The sequence below is a fragment of the Drechmeria coniospora genome, chromosome 02 (assembly GCF_001625195.1).
Source record: "Drechmeria coniospora strain ARSEF 6962 chromosome 02, whole genome shotgun sequence".
Lineage (NCBI taxonomy): Eukaryota > Fungi > Ascomycota > Sordariomycetes > Hypocreales > Ophiocordycipitaceae > Drechmeria > Drechmeria coniospora.
In genome coordinates this window covers 3021657-3048923 of record NC_054390.1, presented here as the reverse complement: position 1 = coordinate 3048923, position 27267 = coordinate 3021657, and the positions used below count along the sequence as shown (strand labels likewise).

At 60.2% G+C, this 27267-nt stretch overlaps 7 protein-coding genes across 7 annotated transcripts; 4 read left to right on the top strand and 3 right to left on the bottom strand.

Annotated features, from left to right (window-relative positions):
• Positions 1-306: 306 nt before the first annotated feature.
• Positions 307-3429, bottom strand: DCS_03969 (serine/threonine protein kinase; the record flags this gene model as incomplete). Its single annotated transcript, XM_040801282.1, has 3 exons — positions 307-2322; positions 2382-2479; positions 2538-3429. 3 exons carry the CDS (start codon positions 3427-3429, stop codon positions 307-309), a joined length of 3006 nt encoding a protein of 1001 aa, XP_040656315.1.
• Positions 3430-4245: 816 nt separating this feature from the next.
• On the bottom strand, positions 4246-6357 carry DCS_03968 (uncharacterized protein; the record flags this gene model as incomplete). The annotated part of the gene is made up of 3 exons (XM_040801281.1): positions 4246-5707; positions 5849-6086; positions 6138-6357. 3 exons carry the CDS (start codon positions 6355-6357, stop codon positions 4246-4248), a joined length of 1920 nt encoding a protein of 639 aa, XP_040656314.1.
• Positions 6358-8535: 2178 nt separating this feature from the next.
• On the bottom strand, positions 8536-10832 carry DCS_03967 (glucoamylase; the record flags this gene model as incomplete). The annotated part of the gene is made up of 3 exons (XM_040801280.1): positions 8536-9345; positions 9451-10413; positions 10539-10832. The coding sequence occupies 3 exons, from the start codon at positions 10830-10832 to the stop codon at positions 8536-8538; spliced, it is 2067 nt and encodes a 688-aa protein (XP_040656313.1).
• A 2372-nt stretch (positions 10833-13204) lies between these two features.
• On the top strand, positions 13205-15306 carry DCS_03966 (uncharacterized protein; the record flags this gene model as incomplete). Its single annotated transcript, XM_040801279.1, has 2 exons — positions 13205-13408; positions 13468-15306. The coding sequence occupies 2 exons, from the start codon at positions 13205-13207 to the stop codon at positions 15304-15306; spliced, it is 2043 nt and encodes a 680-aa protein (XP_040656312.1).
• Positions 15307-17271: 1965 nt separating this feature from the next.
• DCS_03965 (uncharacterized protein) lies at positions 17272-18662 on the top strand (the record flags this gene model as incomplete). Its single annotated transcript, XM_040801278.1, has 3 exons — positions 17272-17572; positions 17636-18289; positions 18346-18662. 3 exons carry the CDS (start codon positions 17272-17274, stop codon positions 18660-18662), a joined length of 1272 nt encoding a protein of 423 aa, XP_040656311.1.
• Positions 18663-20482: 1820 nt separating this feature from the next.
• DCS_03964 (uncharacterized protein) lies at positions 20483-23154 on the top strand (the record flags this gene model as incomplete). The annotated part of the gene is made up of 2 exons (XM_040801277.1): positions 20483-20636; positions 20711-23154. 2 exons carry the CDS (start codon positions 20483-20485, stop codon positions 23152-23154), a joined length of 2598 nt encoding a protein of 865 aa, XP_040656310.1.
• Positions 23155-23870: 716 nt separating this feature from the next.
• DCS_03963 (phosphoethanolamine transferase class O) lies at positions 23871-27080 on the top strand (the record flags this gene model as incomplete). The annotated part of the gene is made up of 1 exon (XM_040801276.1): positions 23871-27080. The coding sequence occupies one exon, from the start codon at positions 23871-23873 to the stop codon at positions 27078-27080; it is 3210 nt and encodes a 1069-aa protein (XP_040656309.1).
• Between the last annotated feature and the right edge of the window lie 187 nt (positions 27081-27267).

The window sequence follows — 27267 nt, the reverse complement described above, 5'->3', positions numbered from 1 at the left end:
TTTGTCGACTGAAAAAATATTGGGCCTTGGGTTGCTGATAAGATAACGGCGGCAAACCAGATAACGCCGGAAAACGACCCCTACTTTAGCCTCGACCGTCACCAGCCGTCACCAGCCGTCACCAGCCTTAGTCAGCGAAAGTATTTGGTCACGTTTAGCAAACTGCAGGTCATTACAATCTTCAACAACAGCATGCATACAAGTAGATGGATGGACGGATCTGGAGTCGCATCATCTGGCACATGCACACATTTTCCAATCAGTAGCCAGTTCAAATCATGAATTCATTTGGGCTCGCTTAATTCTTCACCGTCGCGCTGCCCCTCCTCCACCGCTCCCGCCGGGCTCCAAGTCCATGGAACCGAGGCTGGGGAATCGCTTCGTGAATTCTCTAATGTAGTCGTCCTTTTCTTGCGGCGACATTTCTATGATTGGCTTTCCCGGGAGGTCAGCGGCCATGAGCCGTTCCGGTTGTGATGGCTGGCTGCTCTTGACCGGCGAAGGTGGCCGGACTGCCGCCGGAAGTCTGTTGAGATGGATCGGCTTCTTGGGCGCGGCAGGACGACTACCGGTCGCCTTGGACAATGAAACGGATGCCTGGACCAATGTGGCGCTGGGGGCATGGCCCTTTTGCGAGAAAAGGGCGCCGGAGGACTGGACAGGGACATCCACCTTTGCTTTGGATATGCCAAGGGGTTTCCGAGGGATAGTTGGTGACTTCTTCTCCGGCTTGCTCGCGGCCGTTGCGTCGTCCGAATATCTCCCGTACCCTTCGGCCGTTCGCTGCACTTTTGTAGATTTCTGATCCTCGTCCAGTAAGCTCTGCACTCGACTCTGAATCGTCGAAGCAATGGCAGCCCCCCCCATCTTTTTCGGACCAGGCACTGGCCGTGAGGCACGGCTTCCGCCTGCGAGACCGTCTCTGTACTCTGCCTGCGCCGCAGCAACACGCTGCTCTTCCTCTTCAAGTGTACGTCTTTCCAACTCTCGCCTCATTTCTGGTGTCATGTCATGCGTCAAGTCGACAAGACCGTCGTCGCTTCGGCCATCCGTTGCCTCGGAGCCAGCAATCGGTGTCAAGCCTCGGCCGGCCGCCGCCTTGACCGGTGAAGGTGCCCTTGGGCTGGCCGTGTCCATGGCGGGAGTGTTTTCCTCGAACCGCTGAAAGGCATCACCAAACTTGCCGGTAAGCTTCCTTGCTCCTCCCGAAATGTTGGATTGCTTGCCTCGACCGTTAGAGTACGATTCGGCCGCAGGAGCATCATCCAGGTCGACCAGGAGACCGGTGGCATTGGACGGCTGCATGTCCACGTCGGAGAGAGTGGCCGGGCTCACACTGGACGAAGATTTGTGCTGCGCCTTGCGGGCTGTGGCGTGCGATGCCTTGTTCAATGCTCGGGCCGACTCCTGCTCGCGCAAAAATTCCAGCGTGCTGGATTCGAAGCTGGTGCTCGCCGGGCGCGGTCGGATGACGAGCGATTGAGACCGTGCCACGGTTTCGATGCCGGGGTCTTTGTTTCGGAGGTCTTCAATCGACGGCCTTGACGACAACGACGGCTGCCGGAAATGACTCGGACGCGGCTGGGCGGGCGGAAATCGGTTTGCCTCGTCGTATTTTCCAGCCACGAGCGCCGCTTGCCTCGGTAGGGGCTTAGGCGATACATCACTCGTCATGGTGCCGGTAGAGACGTATCTTGAAGCAGGTGGCAACACGGACATGGGGTCTGGAGTCGTGCTGATGGTGGACTGCAGCCGAGTCTGCTCTGCTCTACGCCTCGTCGGCGATGCGTTACTCGCCACGGTTCCTTCGGCGGGTACGATGACGTCCTGCTGTGGCATCGATGAGGGAACAGGGTGCGAGGCGGGTGTTGGGGTCGACTTTGTCGAATTATGGAGCGAAGATGCAAAGGTGGCATCAGCAAGCTTCTCGGCCATTATCTGTCCAGAGTCCTTTGGTGGCACGAGCGGAGGTGAGGTGGTGGATTCAAAGTCAAACTTGCCACCTCGGTCATGCAGCAAGGCAAACTGATCCAGAGTGGGAAATCTCGAAGACAGCTCGTCGGCGTTTGCTTTGTGAGAGAGGTTGGAATCCAAGGCAGCAAAGGGGTCCCCCTTTGTCACCTTTCTCGGGGACGAGGAGGTCGTCGGCCCGGGCGAGGGAGTCGGCCTGCCTCTCCTCATGGGCACGACGTCTGGGATGGCTTGCTTCTCTTGCACGGGCGGTGCAAATACCGCGCCAACGGTTGGAGTTTGCGTCCTCGGTTCCGACGGTTTCGCACTCTCGCTGGCTCGAGTCTCGGTTCGGGATGGTCGGGCGTATTTCTGAGGGGCGCAGTCAGCACTCGTCACGGTTGATGCTGGGGAGACGCGGGACGACGGACATCCTGAATAGGGACTTGCCTGCCCTGCATGGCACAAGCGTCTTTGAGGACCTGATACACCGTCGGCCTCTCCTCCATGTTTTCCCTCAGCATGGAGGCTGGTCACTGTCAGACGGCACGGCACGTTTGCGAAAGGGTGGGACATGGGACGCATACCGATGAGCTTCTTTATTCGATCGGAAAATACGGGAAGGCTGGGGTATTTGAAGCTCGCGTTGAGAATGGCCAGCTGGCCCTGATCCTCAAACGGCGTCGTGTAGTAGCAGAGCTTGTAGAGGAGGACACCGAGGGCCCAGATGTCCGACTTTTCGTTCAGCGGCTGTTTCCGGTAGACGTCAATCATTTCCGGGCTCCGGTACTGCAGGGTCGTGTGTTTCTGCACGTCCTCGTCCATGAGACGACACTCGACGACGGAGCTGGGCGCCGGGCGGGGCGGCGAGGCCGAGCCAAAGTCGCAGAGCTTGAATCGCTTGGCCGAACCCCTGGCGGTGATGAGCACGTTTTCCACCTTGAGGTCGCGATGGAGGAGCGGCGGGTCGAGATAGTGCATGCAGGCCACGCCCTCGGCGACGTCGGCGAGGATGTCGAGGATCTCGGGCTCGGTCAGGCGGTGCTTGAGGCGCGTGTTCATGAAGTCGATCAGGCCGCCGCCGTTGCAGTATTCCATGAGGAGGAAGACCTCGTAGCCGCTGCCCTTGAGCTCGGATGCGTGGGAATCGATGTAGGTGACGATCGGTCGGTGGCCCTTGAGGCGCTTCATGGTCTCGACCTCGATGCGCATGCTCCGCAGGGCCTCCTTGTCCGGGACGGCGACGCGCTTGAGGACGGCGATGTCGGTTCCGTCGACGGCGCTCGACAACTTGACGACGTAGACGTGGGCGAAGCCGCCTTCGGAGAGGTATTTCTGGATCACGACCCGGTGGCTGCCGACCTGGATCTTGGTCCCCGGCTGGAAGGTGCCCACGGGGGGCACGACGCCGGAAGCTGCCATCATCGGGGCACCGCCGTGGTTGCCGTGGACGTGCCGATGTCCTGCAGGTGGGCTCATGTGCTGTCCGTACGAGGACATGTAGGTTCCGCTTCCGTCGCCGCTTTCGTTGCCTGTTCGCCCTCGCTCGTCGCCGCTTCTCGTTGGTGTTGGGATTCGGCCGCGGCCCTGGCCTCGATGCTCAGGTGACGAGGTGGATCTCGCGCTTCCCGTTTAGGTAGCGAGTCTTGGGCGCCGTCCACTCGGATTCCGACGGCAGGGCATTGGAGGGATTGCGATGTACGGGGAAGGGTCTCATGAAAGATGGCCCATGTTTATGGCATGTGCACGTTGTGCCGTTTGGAGGACACGCGAGACGCATGCTGCAACGAGCTCCCAGCGAATCCGGTCCGGGCGCAGGTGCTGGCTGGGACGTTGCCGGCCGGCCGATTGTCGGCTAATTCGCCATGAGCCTCGTGGAGCGCTCCATACTGTACGGAGTACAGAGTACATGTACAAGCACAGCAATACAAGCGCTGCACCACGGCGTAACAGGGTAGAAGCACAAGCGCTGTACTCTGTTCCACGGCGGAATACAGTAGTAATACAAGCGCTGCAGCACGGTGTAATACGGTAATAACACAAGAAGTGTACCACAGTGTATTACCACGGTGTAAAGCCGGGAGAGGGCACTCTGTCCAACTACAACCACGCACATATGGATGGATGCCTTGCACAGCACACAACTCGCCAGGAGGACGACGTCATGCCCGGCAAGGAATCAGGCACATCACCAATGTCATGCAGCCAGCAGCACCCCTGCACGGAGTATGATGCACCATCGTTCCCCACAGCGAAATTACAACAAGGATGAGCCCGCGACAACGTCAAGACCCATCAGGTTCGCAGCTTCAAAACAAGCCACGAAGCCAGGCGGTACCCAAAAATAATGGCCATCATGATGCCCACGTTCTGGCCGAGCTGGCCCGTGACGTAGCCGTACTGGTCCAGGACCGCCTGGCCGGCAATCATGCACTGGTCGGCGAGGGGCGAGTCGAACATGCAGCGGCAGTCCTCGCCGCAGGAGTAGTCGCGGTCCGAAAACTCATTGACCATCATGCCCTCGAAGACGTATTTTTGGTAGTCCCAGTAGTAAAAGACGTACTTGTAGAAGACGTTGAGGATGGTCGGGGGGACCATGAAGCCGCCGACGGACATCCACAGGCCGTTGGCGAAGGCGACGAGCGCCAGGGAGATGACGAAGCTCGGGAAGAGGGACGACATGAAGACGACGAGGGATTCGGCCGCGAGCAGGTCGAAGAAAAGCCACATGATCCAGGTGAAGAAGGCGGTGGCGGTCGGCTGAAAGTTGGAGAGCCAGTAGGATATCGAGGAGAAGACGACGGAGATGAGGAAGAGGTAGGGAAGGCCGATGAGGAAGTTGGAGACGATGAGCTCCTCGGCGCCGTAGAGACCGTTCTGGTGCTCCTTGACGTACTGGAAGCGGTCCTCGAGGAAAGCGGGCACGTAGGCGACGGCCATGAAGGACATGAAGGCCGAGCCGAAGAAGATGGCGTTGATGAAGGGCTGGATCGACGTCTGCGTCGCGGGGAGACGGAGCCAGACGGTGCCCATCATGACGGCGAGGCCGACGTACATGGCGAGGCGGATGCCGTAGGCGACGACGTCGCGGTAGCTCTTGATGAAGCTCCGATGGAGGAGCGTGAGGATGAGGCTCGGCACGCTCGGCTTCTGGTGGTGCGACTCGAGCCGAAGGTCGTCCGTCGCGGCCTGCTCGACGGCGAGGATGTCGTCCCGCGTCTGCTTCCGCTGCGGGGAAAGCTCCCACTTGCCGTGCAGCTCGTCGAGGCCAGTCGCGGCCGTCTCCTTGTCCTGGGAAAAGTCGATGTTGACGAGCTCGAGCATGAACTCAGCCAGGTTGACGTGGTTCGGAACCTCGACACCGACCGAGGCAAAGTGCGGGATGAGCCGGTCGACGGGCCCAAAGTAGTGCGTCTTGCCGGCCGAGAGGAGCATCAGCTTGTCGAAGAGATTGAAGGTCGCGGTCGAGGGCTGGTGGATGGAGCAGACGACGACGAGGTTGTTTTGCCTCGCGACGGTGCGCAGGTAGTTGACGACTTCCCAGCTCGCGGCGGAGTCGAGGCCGCTCGTGGGCTCGTCGAGGAAGAGGATCTTGGGGTCGGTGATGAGCTGGCTCGCGACGCCAACCCGCCGCTTCTGGCCGCCCGAGATGCCCTTGCGGATGGGGGTGCCGATGAGGGTGGCGGCCTGCTCGGTGAGGCCGAAGGAGCGAAGGAGGGCGTCGATTCGCCTTTGACGCTCGAGCCGCGGGAGGGAGCTGGCGGAGGCGGGAACGAATCAGCGGGAAGGCTCGAAAGTGGCACGGCGGCTTGAAGGGAACGATGCATGCACGTCACGGGCGAGCATGACGACGGGCGAGCATGACGACGGGCGAGCATGACGGTGGAATCTCGCATACCTCGACCGCGCGAGCCGTGAGGAAAACTCAATCGTTTCCCTCACGGTAAGGGCGCCTATGAGGGCGTCCTCCTGCTCGACGAAGCAGGAGATGCGTCGAAAGTCCGACTTGGAGATGGTGCCTCCGTTGACGAGCACGTTGGACTCGACCTTGCTCGCGTTGGTGGGGCGTCCGGCCAGGACGTTGAGGAGAGTCGTCTTGCCGCAGCCGGACGGGCCCATGAGGGCGCAGAGCTCGCCTTTGGCCGGCGTCAGCTTGCTTCGGCGGGGTCGCCACACGATGGACGTACCGGCCTTGACGATGCCGTGAGCGTCATCCACAATCGTTCTCGGCTGCTTCGACTTGCGGTCCTTGACCGTCACGCTCACACGGCTCCAGGTGAAGTTCTGGACCGTCGAGTTGTAGAGATGGCCATCCGTCGCCGACTCGCCGAGCTCCGGGTCACCCTTGGCCTCGTTGCTCTCCGTCGAACGGGAGGGTTGGCACTCGGCATTCGAACCTTGCGACATGGCGTTCCGCGTACCGTGCATGTGCTGCCGTCACCAGGGGGAGCGTTGGGACCGTGGAAGCGGACGACGGGCGACGTTGCGTGGTTCATCGCGGGACCATCAGGCTGACGACGGCCTGGGAGGGCGAAGGCTATTTGAAGCTTGAACGTCTTGCGGCGACCGAGCCTCTGCACGACAATAGCCTCGTCTCCAGCCAGGCGTAGTTTCAGCCTTTCAGCCCCTGGGGGAGGTCGGCGAGCTTGTGGGGGGCGTCGATGTTGGACGTGAAAAAAGCATCGTCCATCGCTAGGTTAACCACGACGCCTCTCGGCTACGTCTCCGGCAAGCGACGAGAGGCTGGCTGGCCGAGCCCGGTAACCAATCACGTGCAGCATATTTTCCGCTACCTCTGCGAGAAGGGAAGGCCGAGCGAAAGAAGACGACGACAAGGCCGTCTTGGCCACATTGAATCGTGCTCCCAATCTTGATGCCGGCGCTGCGATTGCCAATTCGTCATGACCGAGAATGACCAGGCTGGCTCTACGGAACATTACCAGGAGCCGACTTTGCTCCATCCTGCACACAAGTTGATAGACAGCAGGCATCTACTACCTTAAGTGCTAGGTAATACCTAGTAGGTAGCTATAGGACTAGGTACAGGGCCTAGTAAGTAGATACAGTAGGTAGTAGGTACTAAGTAGATAGCTACAGTAGGGCCCTTTGTCGGTCTGTAGCTACAAAAGGTAGCAACAGTGAAAAGGAGTCGTAGATGGACAATCGTCGTCGGGCACAGTGCCACCATGTGCGCCATGCACAAGGATTCCGTCGATGCTACCCTTCTTGCAGAGCCTGGCCGTACAGAGTAACTGCTGTGTCCTACTCTTGTCGGCTCGGGCAACACCAAGGATGCAGGTCATCATTCGACAACAGCGGGTCGCCGACATCTCCATCTCCGTCGCCGAGCACACGCAAGTAGTTGTACATGTGCCTGCACACTTGCATGTACTACGTCGTACATCCAAGCCATCTCTCCCTTCTTTCAGCCTGCATCTGTATGTCGTGCATGCATTAATTACTCCTTGACCTTCGGCGACGGAGCACCTGGCGGACGCCTGATTCACAAATGGCCGCCCGCTGCCGCGTCTGTCCCGCTTTTCTCAGGCATTGGGCCATCGAGCTCGGCCCCACCATGATTCCAGTTGCAAATGAAGCAGGTTAGCTAATGGGCAAATGGGCCAAACGCGAGCGCTACCACCAGCGAGCTGATGGGGTGGGCAATATCGCGGCAAGTCCCGAAGAGTGTGAGGAACCATCATTCATCTGTCCATCCGTTGCCGCTTCTTCTTCTGGGAAATATTGGTTGCCACGTGTGCCATTTGGAATTCTCCCAAGCCCAAAGGGGTTGCGCGGTCGGTGGTCGGGGAAGGGCAGGCGGCGGCGGCGGCGGCGGCGGGCCACACGCTAGGGAGTGTCCATCTGAGCATTAGCCAGCACCAGCTCACTGGCCCACAGGGGCACCGGGGACGCTGGCGGGCACTGGGGACACCGGCGGGCACTGGGGACACCGGCGGGCACTGGGGACACCGGCGGGCACTGGGGACACTTGCGGGGGGGAGGGGGGCACCGGGGACACTGGCGGGGGGCGCTGGGGCATTGGGGACACCGGGGTGGATGGGGCAGATTGGGGGGCATGGGGGGACTGGGGACAGGCCAGGAATAGCATCGGCGACCTCCACCCGCGCCGTTGAGGTCCAAGATACCGAGGTGGCCGACGAACCGGGAGCGGCACCAACAAGCAATCTGATCGCCGACCACCCGCGGCCTTCATGCTTAGGCCTCGGCGAAGCAGCATTCGTACATATGCGCATCCTGGTCTGCCCCCGTCCAAGAATCGCCGTCCTTTCTTCAACATCAACCGTCCCGCGAAGCCTACACCTTGGCCGTCCGTTCAATCGCGCCTTGGTCGTCGGTTCAATCGCGCCTCGGCCGTCGGAGACCATGATGGCATGACGACGAGTGCTCGCACACACACCATGTACTTGCTCGAGATCGAGGCGGCTGCTTCGTCATCATCCTTCGGCACCGTCGCGGCAATGACCTTCCCAACCACGGCTACTATTTGTTATCATTTTGCAGGACCAGTACAGATACACCACGGGTCGCGCCCTTGTCCTCGCACGCCATTCGCGACGCCTTCCTTCAGCTAAGCAAGTTCGGCGGCACCTGCAGGCTCTCAATCTCGTGGATGATGGAGTCGTCCATGGCGATGGTGTTCATCATCTCGTCCTGCTTCAGGCCGACCCAGAATTCCGAGTTTAACCGCTGCTGCTTCTTGGCCTGGTAAATCTCCTGGGCCACGGCCTTGACCTGTCCGCGGGCCCGGTCGGCGGCCCCCCACACCTCGGCCAGGCGGTTGAGCGCGCCAATGTTCAGCCGGACCTGCTGCCGCAGGTCGTCGTCGTCGTGCGGGATGAAGAAGAGCGCCCACCGGCTGAGGTGGACGATGGACGACAGCGTGATGACGCAGGTGAAGAAGTGCGTGTGCGACAGCAGGGGCACGCGGTGCGTGATCATGGTGCTGATGGCCGAGGCCGACGTGATGGTGTGCTTCGTGTGCGTGTTGAAGAGGTCGCCGGCCGGCACCATCTGGTGGGGCGCGCACGAGTTGATGTTCTGCGTCGGCGTCGTGTCCAGCTGCGAGTGCGGCTGGTGCAGGAGGATCGAGGTGGCGTGCATCATCATGTGCGCCTGGAACATCATCTCGTCGAGCTTGCCATCGCGCTGCAGGGCGTCGCGCTTGTCCTGCGGCAGGTGCAGCCGCCAGTTGGTGAGCAGCGCCTCGATGCGAGCCAGGTTCTCGTCCTCGGGCCCGAGTATGGGCGGCGTCCGCATGAACTTGCCGAGGTTCCGGCCGCACAGGATGCGATAGGCAAACGAGGAGAACTCGCGTCCCTCGTCGGAGAAGTCTCGGTCCTCGAGGTCCTCGAGCGAGAGGGGGATGGGGATGTTCTACGGCCGACGGCGGTGAGCGGGCGTCCACAACGACCTTGGCCCCCGGCACGACGAGACGGCGGCCGACGGAGCGAGCAACGCGGGAGGGGAGGGATGGCCTACAGCGGAGAGGTACTGGTGCTCCTCGCACGGGAGCGCCACGTCGGTGGGAATGTCGAAGAGCAGGAAGTGGGTGACGCGGTGGACGCCGGCAATCATGGCGTCGATGATGAACAGGTCCCACCACGTCCTCCGCCAGCACTCCTCCAGCACGGGCATCCCCTGGCCGTGGAGCATGGCAAACGACCGCGTGTGGAGGTTGATCTCGAGCGCGAGCTGCTCGACGTCGTTGAGCAGGTGCCTCGCCTGTTCCTGCTGACAGCTGCCGTCGAGCGTGACGATGAGGATCATCATGGCCTGGACGAGGAAGCCGTTCCTCATGGTGCGCGGGTCGTACACCAGCCGGTAGGCCTCGTCGTACAATCCCTTCTGCACGGCCGGCCCGACGTCGATGAAGACGGAACCGGTCCATCTCATGGCCGCGAGCAACGGCTCCGGCGCGCCGTCCTTGGAGATGCGCATTAGGTGGGCGCGCGGGAGGACAAAGGGATGCGAGGCGAAAAAGTAATGATAAAAGGCGTCGATGCAGCGCTCCGACAGGCTCTTGACGGGAACAAAGGAGGGCACGCATCCGGCCTGCTGTCCCATCGGAAAGGAGGCGGGGTCGACGCCGTTGACGCTGCAGTAAGACTTGAACAGCTGCATGTTGGTCGCCGTCGACGTCGCCGCAGGGTACGAGTTCTCCGGAGCCGGCGTGCCCCCAGACATGGGTGTCGGCTGGGAGAAGCCGCCGTCGACGGCGAGCGGCATGTCGCCACCGGGGCGCGTGCCGAGAAGCATAGGGCACTCGGTCACGTTGCCGCCGACTTCGGGCGGCGACGTTGCCTGTCTCTTGTTCGGGTTCTGCGTCGTGCCTCGACGAGGCCCTTTGTAGCCTCGGCGGGAGGCTACGTAGACGCACTCGGCCTGCATCAGGACGCATCGGGAGCACGGGTTCTGGCCGTCGCACTTGAGATGCTTGCTGCGCTGTGACGGCCCCGATGCCACGTCAGTACGGTTACAGCATCGCTCCGGCGGAAATGCTCGCAGCCGGCCCCCACCCTCGCCGACATGCACGGCTACATCCACCGACCCGATGGAGGGGGACTCACGCAGGAAAGACAGGCCGCCGGGACGGTCGATTCTCGAGCCTTGTTGTTGTTGTTGTTGAGGTTGTTCAGGTTGTTGTTGTTGCCGCCGGCGGCGTTGTTGCCCGTCTCGCCCCCCGAGCCCGACGTCAGCTCCGTCGAGGACCTGTTGTTCCTCGAGCTGTCCGCGATCGAGCTTGGCTGGAACTGCGAGCTGGGCGATGCCGAGCCGCTGGAGCCCGCCGTCAACAGGTGAGTCGACAGCGGCGAGAGGGAGTCATCGTCGGGCGGCAGCGGGATGTCGGCGGGTGAGAGCATGGTGGCAGATGCTGGTGAGCGCCCTTTGCGAGCACCCTCTGCGACGACGCGGTGGCCTTTTGGATTCCGCAATGGCGATGATGGAGATGGAAAGGTCGGGCCAGGGCAGGGCGACGGTCCCAATCGAAGCAAACGATGGGAGGTGGGGAAAGATTAGATGATCGGATCGACGGCGAGTTATCTTGACAGCAGCCATACTGTGTACATTTTCGTGGCGGCGGAGCTGCAATCAGCCATGTTACCCATGCCACTGCCGCTCGAGTATCACATGTACAAGCGCCCGTGCAAGCAGGTACGAGGTCGTGTACTCGGCCGCCGAGCCCGTTCTCGTTCGTTGACCAGGTACCTGGTAGGTACTCTTCCTGCACCCATCGATGTACTCGTATTAGCGAGTCCTGCGTCCCCACTCGGAATCCAGCCCAGCCGGGACCACGGTTCATAACAGCCGCCTTTCCGGCAGCCAATCCAGGCGTCCCGCTGCGTCCTGCACAGTGTGGTTTATGCCACGCCGCTGTGGGAGTATGGTGCGTCAAATGACCGTGGCCACCGGCAGCTCATTGATGATCGGATGCAGCCGCAGCACTGTGCATCGCCAGCCTGGTGTACAGGACGGTACGCATAAGTACGTACGAAAAACATGGTCGTTGCCAGATCGGCCCCGTCATACCCAATTCGCCGTGGGCGCTATGACTACCTAGTATTCATGCTGTATCCGTCCGTCGACTACTGTACGAACTAGTATAGAGCGGGTACGGGGTGGACAAAAAGAGATGCTGCAAGTCACTCCCGATGACGAATCGGAACGCAATGAGGTAATATTACCTTTGTGCCCTGTAGTGGCACAATCGACTGCTGGAGGGCACTCCGAGCACCAATAATGAACAAGTATCAAGTCTGCCTGCTAGGTACCGAGTAAGTACTGTACTTGGGCGCCTGAGTACAATTCCTTTACAGTACTCCGTACATGTACATACAGCATACTACTAGTAGTATACATGGTACAACTACTACCTGGAGGCAGTTGGAGCTGCGCCCACTGCGGCACCTGTAGGTACTCCGTGACAGCACCTCGTACTTGAACGTTTCCATCATCATCCAGAAGCACTCGACCCAATCGTCGTTGGGAAGCAGGGTAGCAGACCCCGAAGCAACCCCGGAATTGATGACGAGGAACCTACCAGAGGAACCCGCCAGCAGACATATCGTCATCGAGTGCAACAAGGTTGACGGACTGGAGTAGTGCATTTACAATCACTACTGGCATGTGCATACGAGCATGTCGTCCGGGCCGAGCGACCGTTCTGGGTTTCTAGTTCCCTCTGGGCCATGACGCAGTATGCTGGTGCTGTAAAGGTGGCACGTAATCCTGTTCGTGTGCGTCTCTGTTTTTTCTGTCCCCCCATCGTTCCATTTCGCCACGCTTCGACTGGATTCCTTCCCGTCCCCAGCCAATGGTGACTATGTGGCAAACCGCCTCTCCTACACCTTCCAACTAAGCCGCGCCGTGGGCAACTTGCTGGGGGGCGAGTTGAGAGTGCCAAGGTCCGTTTGGCTGGGCGGGTGACTCCTCGTCAATTGCATCACGTCTCGATCGATCGTCATGGCCATCGAGGTTTCATTCTCATCGGATTCTCTAGCGTCTGCGCCATGCTTTGCGAGCAAACAAAAAAAAGAAGCCCTATGGACGTCACGTCGCCTGTCCCATTTGCAAAAAAGTCAATAATCAAGGCCAAGAACACCGGCCGTAATAATGGGGTGGTACTCGATCTGCCCGGACCTGCATGGGACTCGAGCGAATCCATTCGTCCTTTTTTCTACCGTCCTCCCAGCACAGGTGGTGGCGATCGTGACGATGCCAGCCCTCGGTAGATATTTCGCTCCTTTTCTGTCGGCGCCGTGCCGGTTGCGACATGATTATCTTTGCATTGTACCTAAAAATGCATGTAGGTAGACTGTCCTGTCGTCGTTGTCGGCTGTACGAGTACTCCAGCACAAGGACGACGCCCGTGACGATACCAGTCCTCGGTAGATATTTCGCTCCTTTTCTGTCAGCGCCGTGCCGGTTGCAACATGATCGCCTTTGCATTGCACCTAAAAATGCATGTGGGTGAATGTCCTGTCGTCGTTGTCGACTGTACGAGTACTCCAGTACAAGGACGACGCTCGTGCTGAAAAGTGCTTTGTACAACCTCAACATCCTGCAGGACCTGTTTCATCTCCTCCTATTGGCCCCGCTCCATCAGCGACGAAGCTGCAACGCTCGCCCATCCCAAAATTGCACCTCGTCATCGGAGTCATGCAAAGCCGCAGGATATCCATCGGGCTTCCTCTTGCATCGGCATCGTAACGCCGCGAGCTGTGATCTTTCACTGATGGACCCAATCTCCATCGCCGGCTTGTCCCTCGGAGTTGCCTCCCTCGGCCTGCAAGTCTACACCGGCTGCATCCAAGGCAAATCAGTCTCCTTCCCCTCCCTTCCTCCCTCCCTCCCTCCCTCCCTCTCTCCCTCGATGTCCCCCATCCCCTCTCCAGTCTCGGCCCGAGCTCGCCTCGCCGCTCTGGCACGGAGGCGAGTGGTCCAACAAGTCCTCACGTCCATTTGGCTGACTAGATCGCTCTACCCTTAGCCACCCAGCTCCTCATCACCGCCCTGGGCTACGAAAATGACTGCAGGTATCTCAACCTGCGCCTGCGCATGGAGCAGCAGCGCCTCTTTGCCTGGAGCGAAACGTCGGGCCTGCTTGATTTCGACGGTGAAAACTACGATAGGATACTAAACTCCAACGTCTTTCACTTTCACCGTCAGACCGTTCTCGATCTTCTCGTCCAGATCCAGTGTCTCTTTGACGAGTTCACCTCCTACCATCGCACCCACAACAACCTCAGGCCGATCCGTGACGAAGATGGTATCCTGGCCACGCCCGAGGTCGACGCCAAGTTGGCCAACTTCCCCTTGTCGGCGAGGAAGAAAAACTTTATCAAAAAGGCCATGGCCGGTCTAAAGTTCAAGTCGCAGGAGGGTTGGGTCCGACTCCGCTGGGCTTCCTTGGACAAGCCCGCCTTTGAGACGCTGCTGGCCAAGTTTTCCATGCTCAACGATGGCATGACCAACATCCTAGACCACTCGTTGCAGGTGGAGATTCGAAACAGCGTCCAGGATACGAATCGGGGCGTTCTTCTACTGCACCACAAGATTGCCGACCTCAGCTGTCTCGTGCTGGCCCTCAAGTCCCAGCTCGACGTCGGCGGTCAGCTCGCGGCGACGCCCATGTCCAAGCTGGAGCGCCAGGCGAGCGTCAACGAACTCACGCAGCTATCCAAGTTGGCCAAGTTCAAAGCCTTCAGCGAGACGGTATACCCTACGTCGGGCCGCTTGACCGACGTTGACGTGGCGGCGGTGAAATTCCTCGAGCTGGCCAACCCCACGGAGCGGCGAAGCCTCCAGATGCCCCGGTATCTGATCGAATTGGACCCAGAGGCGGATGACTGGGAGGTGACCCGGTGCGAAGCGCTCCTGAAGACGCCCGAGGGGAAGAAGAAGGTTTGGATCGAATGGAAAGACTACGATGGTGCTGGTCTGCAGCCGCACTCGCTGTCCAAGAAAGACATCGTCGACCGGGTTCGGAAGCTCGCCTCGCTGCTTCACCATGGCCCCAAACCAGAGGCTTTTCGCACGCCTCACTGCGTCGGCTTCTTCGACAAGGCGAACCCCGACATCTCGCCGGACGAGGTGGAGATCCTCGACCGACGGCTCGGCCTCGTCTTTGAGCGTCCCGACGACGACCGGCTGCACGCATCCCTCCCGCCGGTCAGCCTCCACCATCTCCTCCGGGACGGCGCCGTCCGCAAGCCGCGGGTCACGGAGCGCATCAAGCTCGCCCACTCCCTCGGCAGCTGCGTCCTCTACCTGCATGCCGTCAACTGGCTTCACAAGGGCCTGCGCAGCCACAACGTGCTCTTCTTCCGCACGCGCGACGGCCACGTCGACTACCGACAGCCTTGCCTCTCCGGCTTCGACTTTTCGCGACCGTGCGGATCCGATGAAATGACGGATGCGCCGGGCGACGATCTTGAGCACGACCTCTACCGCCATCCCCTCGCCCAGACGGACCGGCGACGGGAGCGCGAGCGGTCCAAGAAGAGCTTCGACGTGTACAGCCTCGGCGTCATCTTTGTCGAGTTGGCACACTGGAAGACGATCGACGGCGTGCTGGATATTGACATGAGGCGGGCGAGGGGTGGAGGGGATGTGGTGGGCAAGGTAAGGGAGCGTTTGCTCGAGGAAACAATGGTCGCCGACATCGGCGGCGAGATGGGGGAACAGTTTGAGGAGGCCACGAGGGTTTGTCTGGAAGGCGGCAAGAAGCTGGGCTTGGAGGAAAACGACGATGAGACGAACGACGAGGTCGCGGAGCGGCTGTCGGTTCGCTATTACGAAGACGTCGTCAAGAAACTTGGCGCCATTTCGGTATGAGCCTGTTTTCCGTCTCACAATAATGGCAGGGTATATGCCCATTCATACGGATTAAATGGTTCGGATCACTCGGCCGATACCAGCATCGAAAAGCGCTTCATCTCGAGGTTGGTTGGCAGCGGCATAGAAAACCATCCGTTTCCGGTCCATCTCGCACCGTCACAATAATGACAAGGTAGATGCCCATTCATACAGATTGAATGGATTGGATCACTTGGCCGATACCAGCATCGAAAAATGCTTCATTTCGAGGTCGGTTGGCAGCGGCATGGAAAACCATCCGTTTCCGGTCCATCTCGCGCCGTGCCAGCGACGACGTCCATCGGCACGTGCTATATGGCCATGCAAGATGAGAGGAGAGCCGAATGCAGCGCCATGTACACTTACTCCTTTATTGTTAACCAAAGGGACACTCAGTGACGTTGGAAGAATACGAAATCGGCAGAAAAGTCTGTCTAGTCGTTGCTTTTCAACTGCCACGCTCTTCAATCTATCCTCTTCACTATCATCCATGATTCAGCTCGGGCCGCACAGGAAGAAAAGTGCTGCATCCTACGACCTGGACGAAATGGCTTCAACACTGCGCCTAGTCCTGCCTACATCTGGGCCACATATTATTCCTGTAGCCATCGAGCCAAAGATCAGGCAATTTGTGAATCACATTAATTATCCAGTCTTGGGCTTCGCGAATTCGCCTTCTGATTCCTGTACTCGTACCCTGCCCTCACCTGGCGCAAGAGTAACTTAATCGTTGGCGAGTGGAAGCGTTTGCTCCTGGTCAACGATAACAGCTTGGCCAACTGGATACATGGAGCAAGCGCCGGGAACATATACCAATAGATCCACTAGCGGTTTGACTACAGCAGGATAGTCGATACTTTCATCGTTCCACTCTCAAGCTTATGTCTCAGCCCTGCGTCAGAGCTCGGTGGTAGCGAGAGGTTGCACTCGGCGCAAGGATACAACGTTGGGCTGCTGGCCGCCGGATAGTCCTTGCTGCCGGCTTCCTCACCGCCATGCACGTCGGCCTCGTAGGTGCTTGCCATCTCCTTCGTCCTCCTCGTCCTGGGTTGATCCTCCATATCCATCCTGGAATTACCCTTTGCGATCATCTCCCTGTTCTGCGCATCACTCATGTCATGAGAGAGCAGAGGATACACCATCTGGCAGATAAATTTGGAAAGAATGGCTCCTCCCCAGCACACCACCCTGGAAGTTCCATTCTTTCGGCAACAGGCGGTCAGCAAAGGAGAGGGGTGAAGGCATGCACCGAACATGTTCGCGGGAACGAGCCGTCCTTTGCTGGCACCCTGGCAGGGCACTATGTATTCCACTCCATGCAGATAGTCCGTTCAAGATGATGAATGACGAAATGCAGCCAGTAAAGCGTCATGGCAAGGTGGAGAAGCAAGCCGAGGACGAAACAAGGTAGGGAAAATCCGGGGAAATCCGGTACTAGGGTGGAGATTCGCCGAGCCTGGCCGCCCGAGTTCCGCCCCGCCCGGAGGCCGACATCAATAGTTCCGTCGACGACAGCGCAGCCTCACGCCATGTTTTGCAGCCCCCCCGCGACGACTTTCCGCTCCAACCAGCCGGTCTAGTCGTGTACCTTGTACATGAGAGTTATTGAGACCCTGTTGATATCGCAGAAATCAATACTGATGCCCTGGCCATGCGTCCTGGACAGGGTACGAGACCTGGGGGCGTGTTGAAAAGGCGTGGCCAACATGACGACAAGTTGCCGAAATTGCTGACCGACCGAGTACGTATTTTTTCCAGTTCCCGCGCGAGCCAACCGAACGGAATGCAGGGACTTGTATATGTGAACAAGGCCGCCGCCGCCGCCGCTCTGCTGCTGATCTGATAAGGATGACTCTTCGGCTGCTTCGTAAACAAGCAACCCTCTTGATGCCCAGGTGCCGTACAGTTCAGGCTTGAATATTCAACAAAAAAAAGGACGATAACATGGCATGCAATCTAGGCTCGCTTGCCAAACAGCTTGCCGCTGCGACGGAGAGCATCCGTAACGATCCGGCCGTGCTAGACAAGGCAGAAAATGAGCGGGCCGAGCTGATTCGAGCGGCCGAGGCGCTCCTCACGACGATCAAGCCAGCCGATCCCATGTTGGAAGGCCATATGGCGATGGTTCAGTTCACCGTCGTCCGCCTCTTCGTAGGCTGGAAGGTTTTCGAGGCCATTCCCTTGGAGGGTTCCATTCTGTACTCGGATCTGGCGGCGGCCGTGCAGGCCGAAGCTCTTCTCCTCGGTGAGCCCAGGTTCCCAAAGGCTAGCCTACTTTTGGAACGTTGACCTAACCGAATCGTCACAGTTCGTCTGTCAAGAATGCTCATCGCCACAGGACTGCTGAGGCAGGTGGGTGCCGATGGAGTTGCTCACACGGCATCGAGCGCCAAATTTGCCACACCGAGTCCACTGTGTAGCCTCGTTCGAATGGCGTACGTACACGTGGGCCAAGTTGGCGAACCCAAGAGGAATGCTGCTGACCCGAGCACCGGTAGCTTCGATGACACTCTCAAGTCGCTGCAATCGATGCCAAGGTACTTTGATCAGTTTGGCCGCAAGGAACACTTTGGAAAATATGGAACCATCTCGGCTTTTGCCGATGGCGATCCGAGCCTGACCGTCTGGCAACACATCAATCGTGACCCGGAGAGGTTGAGCAGGTTCATGGACAGCATGGTGGCGATGGCGAGCCGAATGCCCATGACGGGGTCGTACGACTTTGGCTGGGTCGTGGAAAAGATGGGACGAGACCCGGACAGGGTCCTTGTCGTCGACGTCGGGGGCGGCCAGGGCCATGCTCTGCGGGAGATGGCGCAGGCGACAAAGGGTCTGCCGCTTAGCCGTTGCGTACTCGAAGACCTCGAGGAGGTGGTCGAAGAGGCGAAGTCGAGAGCCACGGGAGAGATGAGCCAAGTCCAATATGTTCCAGTCGACTTTCACTCACAGCAACCCATCAAGGGTGAGGCCAGGGCAGAAGGCGGCCAGCATGGAGAAGAAATGGCTGACAATGAGCAGGGGCCTGCGTCTACTATATTCGACGATGCCTGCACGACTATGGTGACAAGGACTGCATCGATATTCTGCAGCAGATTCGGCAGGCCATGGCCAAGGACAGCCGACTCCTCATTGTCGATCAAGTCTTGACGGATCCGCCGCAGCCGCTGGCGTCTGCCGTCGACATCGTCATGGCGACGATTGGAGGAAAAGAGAGAGACGAAGACGGTTTCAAGGCCATCACGTCGCAAGCTGGGCTGCGGATCATCAAGATGCATGCGTCCCCGGGATCGGACGTTGCCGTCATCGAGTGCGAGAAGGTCGACGGACTGGAGTAGATGGATGGATGGGGATGAAGAAGTGGGACAAGCGGTGGATGGACACGTGGATGAAGAAGCGGGAGAAGCTGTGGATGGAAACGTCAATGAAGAAGCGGGAGAAGCTGTGGATGGACACGTCAATGAAGAAGCGGGAGAAGCTGTGGATGGATACGTGGATGAGGAAGTGGGAGAAGTAGTGGATGGATACGTGGATGAAGAAGTGGGAGAAGAAGTGGATGGATACGTAGATGAAGAAGTGGGAGAAGTAGTGGATGGATACGTAGATGGGACGACGTGGAAGAGGTAGAGGGAGGGCCTTGCATCGGCCAATGCTAACCTCCGGTCCCGACCGTACCTGTACAAGTACATACATGTAGACGCTGCACATCTCGATTCATCCGGCCCAGGGCTTATGTTCTGCAGCAGTTACTTTTTCAGACCCCATGGAGCTCCGGAAATCTTCTGGCTGAAAGATGTCATGTAACTCTCACTCAAAGTCACACATTTTTGGGCCGAACGAGTTGTGAGACAGAATCCCGTGAATAGAATTCGGTGCCGTCGGGAACATGAGCCAAATATTCCAGCGTCTGTTCGTACCGGGACGAGGGCCTTTGACGGAGAAACGTGTTTGTACCTGGTACCGTTCAATAGTTGGACCCTTAATATTTGCAGGTAGACTCTCGCTCAATCGCAATACGCATCGCCTGCGTGCACATGTATAGAAAAGTACATGAACATGCAGGTGGCTAGTTGCTCAAAGTAGAGGCCGAAACCAGGATGATGGCTGGTAATGTTATTACTACAAGTACCCAAGTTCAAGGCGCCTACTATGCTACCTCACTAGTAATAGTACCTAGTAGGCATCTAGTGCCTGTACTCCGTAGAGTTAGCTACCTACCTCAGCGCATGTGTACCTAGAAGACAGTGTCATGCATCATGAACAGACTACCAGTACGGAGCACTCCGTGCAGCGTACTGTACACCTACTGTACTCACTAAGTACTCCGTACTCCGTACAGTGGACTGTATTGCGCACGTCACCTGAAAGACCTTGGCTCGCGACTCGTAGCCATGTGTACCGGAATCATGCTCGTTACGTGCAAGTAGTGTCAGCTGCTTGAAAATACGGCTTCAGAGAAAATACAGGTGAGGATCGAGGGCAACCGGATGCCGTTTCGTCCGTGGCGAGGGTGATGCAAAGTCAGAGGTGCGGTGAGTCGGAGGAGCCAACAATTGCCTAATTCGGAGGTGGGGAACCCGCCCCGGCCAGCCAGGACGCACAATCGATCCACCGTCCCGCTCTCATTGGTGCGTCGTGCCAGGGACCTGCCCGTCACCCTGCGCAACGGCGCTACTCGGGCTGTATTGTGGCCGTTGACGCCTAAGCACTAGGGCAACACAACAGCGCTAGCCAGCTGCCTCGAGGCTGACGACCCCTCCAGTATTGCTCGTCAATACCTACGGCTCTTGTGCTTGTACGTCAGTCAGTCTTGTGTCACACAACTTCGTTTCCATCCTCGTCATGCACGATCCGGTCTCTACCGCCGCGCTGCCAGACAGGAGTTACTGACCGGCCGACAATCGACAGAGGAAAAAGCACACCTACTCTTGGCAGAGCCGGCGAGATAGTTTGACTGCCGCTGGTCAGAGGGGCGACGTCCTCATTCCCCAGTGACGCCCCTCCTCCTCATATTTCGGTCAGTCGCCGAGGCACATACCAACGAAAGCACCCTCGACTCCCGCCTCGGACGCTGCATCTGCTACCATTCCGCCATCCGCCCGCATTCCTCGGCAGGCGCCTGGCCGGACCACGGCGATTGTCCCGTCGCCGCGCCGTCATGGCCCCGACTTCGGACGAGCTCTCGGCGCCCGGCGCTGGGAGATACGACTCGACGACCATGACTGTCGGCGATGGAACGTGGGACTTTACCAAGAATACCTTCCTGCTGCCGAACCTGCAAGGGCTCAACTTTGAGACGATGCGATACAACGGTCAGTGCACACGGCCAGCCCCCAATCCAGCTTCGGCGTCCGGCGACGGGCAGGCTAACCGAAGCGGCACGCAGGCATGGGCAATCGTTTCTCGACGCTCTCGCAGTACCACCGCATGATCCTCGCCCACGGCATCATGGGTGCCCTCGTCTTCCTCGTCCTCGTTCCCCTATCCGTCATGACGGCCCGCTTCTACTCCCGAAGACCCGGCTACGCCATCACCTATCATGCGCAGATTCATGTCTTCGCCGCCATGCTGCTGCTTGCCGTCCTCATTCTCGGCTGCCTCGCCGTCGGGCCCGAGCGAAACCTGACGAACCCCCACCACGGCATCGGCGTCGCCATATACGTCCTCTTCGTCCTTCAGCTGGTCGGCGGCCGCCTCGTCCGCCACATCACGAAGCTCCGATCGCTGCGCATCATGATTCATCAATGGTCGGGCCGGGCCATCGCTCTGCTCGGCATCGTTCAGGTGCCTCTGGGGCTCACCCTCTACGGCTCGCCCAAGTATCTCTTCGTCCTCTACACCCTCTGGGTCATCTTTCTGCTCCTCGTCTACTTTGTCTTGAGCTGGCGGGCGCCGGATCGTCGCGACCTGTACGAATCCGGCACGAGATCCGACGCCGCACGTACGCGCTTCACCGAGTCCGAGTACTATTCCGGCTCCCGCTCGAGCGAATGGAAGAGATCCCTCGGTCCCATGGCCGCCGGCGCCGGCATCTTGGCTCTCATCGGCTTGGCGAGTAAAAAGAAGGAGGACAGGGCCCGCAGCCGGAGTCGCAGCCGGAGTGGGCGCCGGAGCAGGTCGAGATCCTTCAGCCGAATGAGCTCCAGCCACATGCCGGACGTCGTCTCTTCGAGGCGAGATTCTGGAAGCTTTACCGAAAAGTACTCGGAAATCCATCCGCCCAGGAATGGCGGCGGCGGCGGCGGCGGCGGCGGCTTCGTGAAAATCCTTGGCGGTCTTGCCGCCGCATTGGGGGCTGGCAAGTTCGCCTCGAACCTGACAAAAGGACGGGATAGACACGACGACGACTACTCGGCCCTGTCCACCCACACGCCTCGCCGAAATAGATCGGGCCGCGGCGCAGCCTCGAGAACCGACCTCGGCAGCGCGTACACGGATGACTACTCGGTAGACACTCGAGATGGAACCCAGACGTCCATCCTGCCGCCCTCGGCCCACCCGAACCTCGCCAGAAACGGCGCCGAGAGCAGAGACACGCGGCCTCCGTCGACGCCTCGGCAGATGCATGGCCGCCGAGACGAGTTTGGAGACTCGGACTATTCGTCGTACGTGAGTCCCTCTCGCCGGACAGGGGCCGATGGTCGTCGGCCGGGCGAGGGAGCCGTGGCCAAGGGCATCATGTCCGGTTTCGGCATGGGATGGTTGGCCAAGAAAATGTCCGGTGGACGAGCGAAGAAGGAGGCAGATAGGCTACGGGACGAGGAGGACATGCGTTCCGGCACCCAGGGCTCCAAGTTCACCGGCGACGGATACCCATCCCCGTCGCGGAGATACTCGCACCGACCGGCTCCGGTTCGACGGCAGACGAGCTACGGCAGGGACACGGAGATCTCGGAGCTCACGGGGTCGTCGATCGAAACCCGGGACGCCGCCGGTGGCTACGTCCCGTACGAACCGAGCGGCGCGCCCATGACGAGCAGCGGAAGCCGGCCACGATCCCGCTCGAGGCAAGAACCCGTTTCCATGCCGGCCATGCCCCCCGACCCAGGCCCCGTCCCCTTCTCGGGCGCCGAGGAGTCGTACTTGTCGTCCGAGGACAGCCGCAGCCGACCTCAGAGGCGAACTTCATCGCGCCGCCGGAGGGCGGGTGAGAGAGCCGCGGCCAAGGCAGCGGCGAGGGCGGAGACGCTGGCGTCGGAAACGGGCTATCGCGACGAGAGGGACCGGTACGGGTCGCCGCAAAGCCAACCGTTCAGCGTCAAGCTCAAGGTGCACGACGACCGGGACAGGAACGTGACTCTGCGACGGCTCACCGAAGAAGAGGCGGCCGCGACCCGGACACCGAGGGGCCGCATCGAGTCGGACAACAGCTTCTCGGATCTTGGCTCTCCCGGCCAGGGTCGACGATACCGAAGGGATTCGAGCCTGCAACGAGACTCGAGCCTGCAGAGAGACTCGAGCCTACAAAGAGACCCGAGCCAGCAAAGGACCGAGCGGGCCTCGGAGAGGAGAAGAGAAGAACAAGACCGGCTGGAGCCGCTCTCCCCACCAAACCCGACCTTTGCGAGGGGTGGGCGGCGAGCGCAAGACTCGACCTACTACTCGGCCCAGGCCGGGCCTTCGGGCGCCGCACCGACAGCTGGACAGACCGTCACCAGCCTAGGCAGTCCGGGGAGCCACGCGACGTGGAGCGCCATGAGCGGACCCGGCAAGGGTTCGGAGGCGCCCTCAGCCGCCGCCGCCGCCGACGATAGGAGACGACGGCGCCGACAGGAGCGCCGCGCAGCGAGCGGCACGACGCGACCGTCAGACTTGGACATGTTTGAATAGCCCGCCTGCTCGATGTGAGCGTTGACAGGGTCAACGACGATCTGGATATTGACAAAGCCTGTACGATATGGGCGTGACGGGACGCTGTGCAGACCGCGCAGCATCGATGGCCGACTTTGGTTGACGAGCATCTATTCGCAGTGGACCGAACAGAAGGAACGGTCAAGCGTCACGAGCAAGCTGAAAGCATGGTCCTGTGACGATCGACGAGACGAAGAACGAGCATGCACGTAGCATTTGGGGGAGGACTCGAGCGTCGTGTGTGATCTCGCATGCTTGTTTGTGCCCACAAAGTTGAAGATTTTCTTTTTGGCATTTTTGGCTGATGAGTGATTTGCTTGTACCACGACAATAAAAGGCGTATGATGTAATTGCTCGTGAGCCGTACTAACTCGTGCGATGAAATTAGAACGACAGAGCACGTCGAGTGGTAATTACAAACGATGGAGGACGAGTGTGGAAGATGGAAGATGGAAAATGGAAGATGGAAGATGGAAGATTCGGTACCTTCCAATATACCGCCACCATCACCAACCTACCCATGACCCACCAGGCACTAACCACCACCGCCAGCCTTGCCTTGGGTTTTTCCTGTCCGCCTTTGCTTTCTCTTCCCAACCCTCCTCCTCCTCCCTTCTTCCACACGGCCCCCCAGCGATTCCCCGGAGATCCCAGCAGCCAATGGCTCTCGGGCCGACCAGGACACGTCCTTGAAGATGCCGGCGCGCAAGAAGAGCGCCAGTCCCAAGGCGCAGGATCACGACAGAGCCGCAGGCGACGACAAGGCCAAGGCCGACCCTCCCCTGGCGGAATACAAGGCCATCGAGGCGCAGTGGGCACAGGCGGAGCGTGCCAAGGCGACGGAGGATGCGGCGGCCATTGAGAGGCAGCGCGAGATGCAGCGCGAGACGCGCAACAAGCATCGGCATGCGTCGTACGAACGCCGGTGGCGGTGGACCGTGGCCTTTTGGATCTGGCTCCTCTTGATGCACGCCGTCGGCCTCTGGCTCTTCACCGGCGGCTTCCTCCTCACCCGGCTCGTGCTCGGGGACAAGTCGAGCTGTGCGTCGCCGCCCATCGACAGCCCTCGGGCGGCCCTGGATCCCTCGCTCGGTTGCTGGCACCCCAAGACGTTTGACCGCGCCGTCGTCGTCGTCATCGATGCGCTGCGATACGACTTTACCGTCCCCTTCGACGACGCCGACCGTGCCCGGCCCTTCCACAACGCCTTTCCCTTCCTCCACGAAACCGCTCTGCGCTCGCCCCAGAACGCCTTCCTCCGACCCTTCATCGCCGATCCGCCGACGGCGACGCTGCAGCGCCTCAAGGGGCTCACCACCGGCACTCTGCCGACCTTCATCGACGCCGGGAGCAACTTTGCCGGCACCGCCATCGACGAGGATAACCTGCTGCTGCAGCTGCGGAACGCGGGCCGCAGGATTGCCCACATCGGCGACGACACCTGGTGGGCCCTGTTCCCGGATTCCTTCGAGCCCAACCTCTCGAGGGCCTACGACAGCTTCAACGTCTGGGACCTGCACACCGTCGATGACGGCGTCATCGAAAACATCTTTCCCCTGCTCGACCACCGGAACAAGACCAGTTGGGACCTGCTCATAGGTCACTGCCTCGGCGTCGACCATGCGGGCCACCGCTACGGACCCGACCACGCGGCCATGAACGCGAAGCTGCGCCAGATGGACGACTTTGTCCGCAACATCACGGCCCTCATCGACGACGACACCCTCCTCGTCGTCATGGGCGACCACGGCATGGACAGCAAAGGCGATCACGGCGGCGAGAGCGACGACGAGGTCGAAGCCGCCCTGTGGATGTATTCCAAGCGCCCCATCTTCGGCCGCACCTCGCCCGAGTTCGCCATCCCTCCCGCCACGGCCAAGACGCGACCCGTGAACCAGATCGATCTCGTCCCGACCCTCGCCCTGCTCCTGGGCATCCCCATCCCCTTCAACAACCTCGGTCGACCCATCGAGGAAGCTTTTGCCGGACCCGAAGGCGGCGACTGGGCCAACCTCGCCGCCGTCTCGCGCATGGCCTCGGCCGGCATCGAAAGGTATCAGAAGTCGTACTTTGACGCCCGCGGCCTCGCTCCGAGCGCCGGCTCCGCGTCTCCCGCCGCCCTGTGGGCCGAGGCCAACGCGCCCGGCACCGAGCCCAAGGCCGCCTACGCCGCCCTCACGAGGTTCCAGGAAGAGACGCTGCAGGTTTGCAAGGACCTGTGGGCGCGCTTCGACGTCCCGCGGATGGTCTCGGGCGTCGGCGTCGCCGCCGTCGGCGTCCTCCTCCTCGTCATGTACGCTTCGCGGGGCCCGGACGACGAGTTTATCGTCACCAACGACGTCGAGCTCGACTACGCCGAGAAGTTGCTCGAGATGGCCGACGACAAGGCCGCCGTCCAACCGCACGTCGATGAGCACCATCACAGGGACCTGCTGCGCGGCTTGTGGGATGCCCGCTTCCTCGTCGTCGCCTGCTCGCTGCTCCTCGCGGCCATCTATCGCCAACAGGCGATGACGCGCGTCACCGCCCTCGTCACCCTGCTCGCCATGTCGACCGTGGGCACATCCCTCTACGGAGGCGGCAAGACGCTTCGCAACCTGCTCCCGAGCGGCTTCTGGGGTTGGCTGTCGGTCGTCTTCACGCTCAGCCACTCGATCGGCTTCGCATCCAACTCGTACACTGTCTGGGAAGACTCGATTCTGCTCTTCTTCGTCACCTCTTTCGGCGTCGCCGCCACCGTCTCGTCCTTTCGCATCGAATACAAGGTCGACCGCACCATGGCCATCTTCCATTCCCTTGCCTTTGTCGCCCTCGGCCGGCTCGCGTCATACTCGAAGCTCTGCCGGGAGGAGCAGATGCCGTTCTGCACCTCGACCTACTACGCCTCCGTCACGTCGTCCACCTCGGCTCCGTGGCAGCTGGCCATCCCCTTTGTCGTCTTTGTCGCCCTCCCCTCCATTGTCAAGTCGTTCCTGGTGCCGACGCGATCGTACGAGGGCCTGGCACCGACCTGGATCGGCTACGTGTTCCGCGGGGGCCTGCTCCTCTCGGCCGTCTACTGGGTCATCGATGCCGCCGACAACGGCAACTGGTTCGCCGGCCGGCTCTACGCCGAATCGCTCAAGACGGTCGGCGTCTATCTCGCCCAGTTGGTTCTCGCCCTCGCCCTCGTCGCCGGCACGACGGCCTTTATCTGGGCTCCGCCCTGCGTCTCCATCACCTTGACGACGTCCAAGACGGGCCAGGCCCGCGCCGCCATTCTCGGATACGCCAACGCCTTGGGAGCCCGCTATCTCCTGCTGCCCCTCAACCTGCTCGGGGCTTGCCTCCTGCTCGCGAAGCCCATGGGTTCGGGCGCGCTCGCCCTCATGTTCTGGCAGGTGCTCTCCCTTGCCGAGGTGCTCGACCTCAACGGCATCAAGACGGAGACGATCGGCCCCGTCATGCTCGCCGTCCTCGGCAACTTTTACTACTTCAAGACCGGCCACCAGGCCGTCCTCTCGAGCATCCAGTGGGACAGCGCCTTCATCCCGCTCTTCACCATACGCTATCCCTGGACGCCGCTCGTGCTCGCGCTCAACACGTTTGGTGCCCAGATACTCGCCGCCGCCTCCCTGCCCCTGCTCGTTCTGTGGAAGACGGGGCCGAAGCAGAAAGGCGTGCTCGAGACGGTGGCGCGCGCCGCCGCCGTCTTCGTCGTCTATTTCGCCGTCGAAGCGCTCGCCAGCATGAGCTGGGCCGGCTGGCTGCGTCGTCATCTCATGCTCTTTCGCGTCTTCTGCCCGCGCTTCATGATGGCTGCCGTGCTGCTGCTGCTTCTGGACCTCGTCGTCCTCGTCGTGACCCTGACAGGGCTGCGCAGCAATACGCTGTCCGTCAGCGAGGTCTTTGGCTGGGCGGATTAGAGTTTGCCTTGGGCGTAGCTTGGTCGCGGGCGTTTGGATGCATAGATCGGGTGGATGGGGATGGACGGCATTGGATGGAATGGCCGTCACCTTGACTGCTAGCATTCTGAAGCTGAAGATCACCACTCGAGTGTGATACAATATATGCATACCATCAGCCAATGCCCTTGCTCCCTCTCTCGGTGCA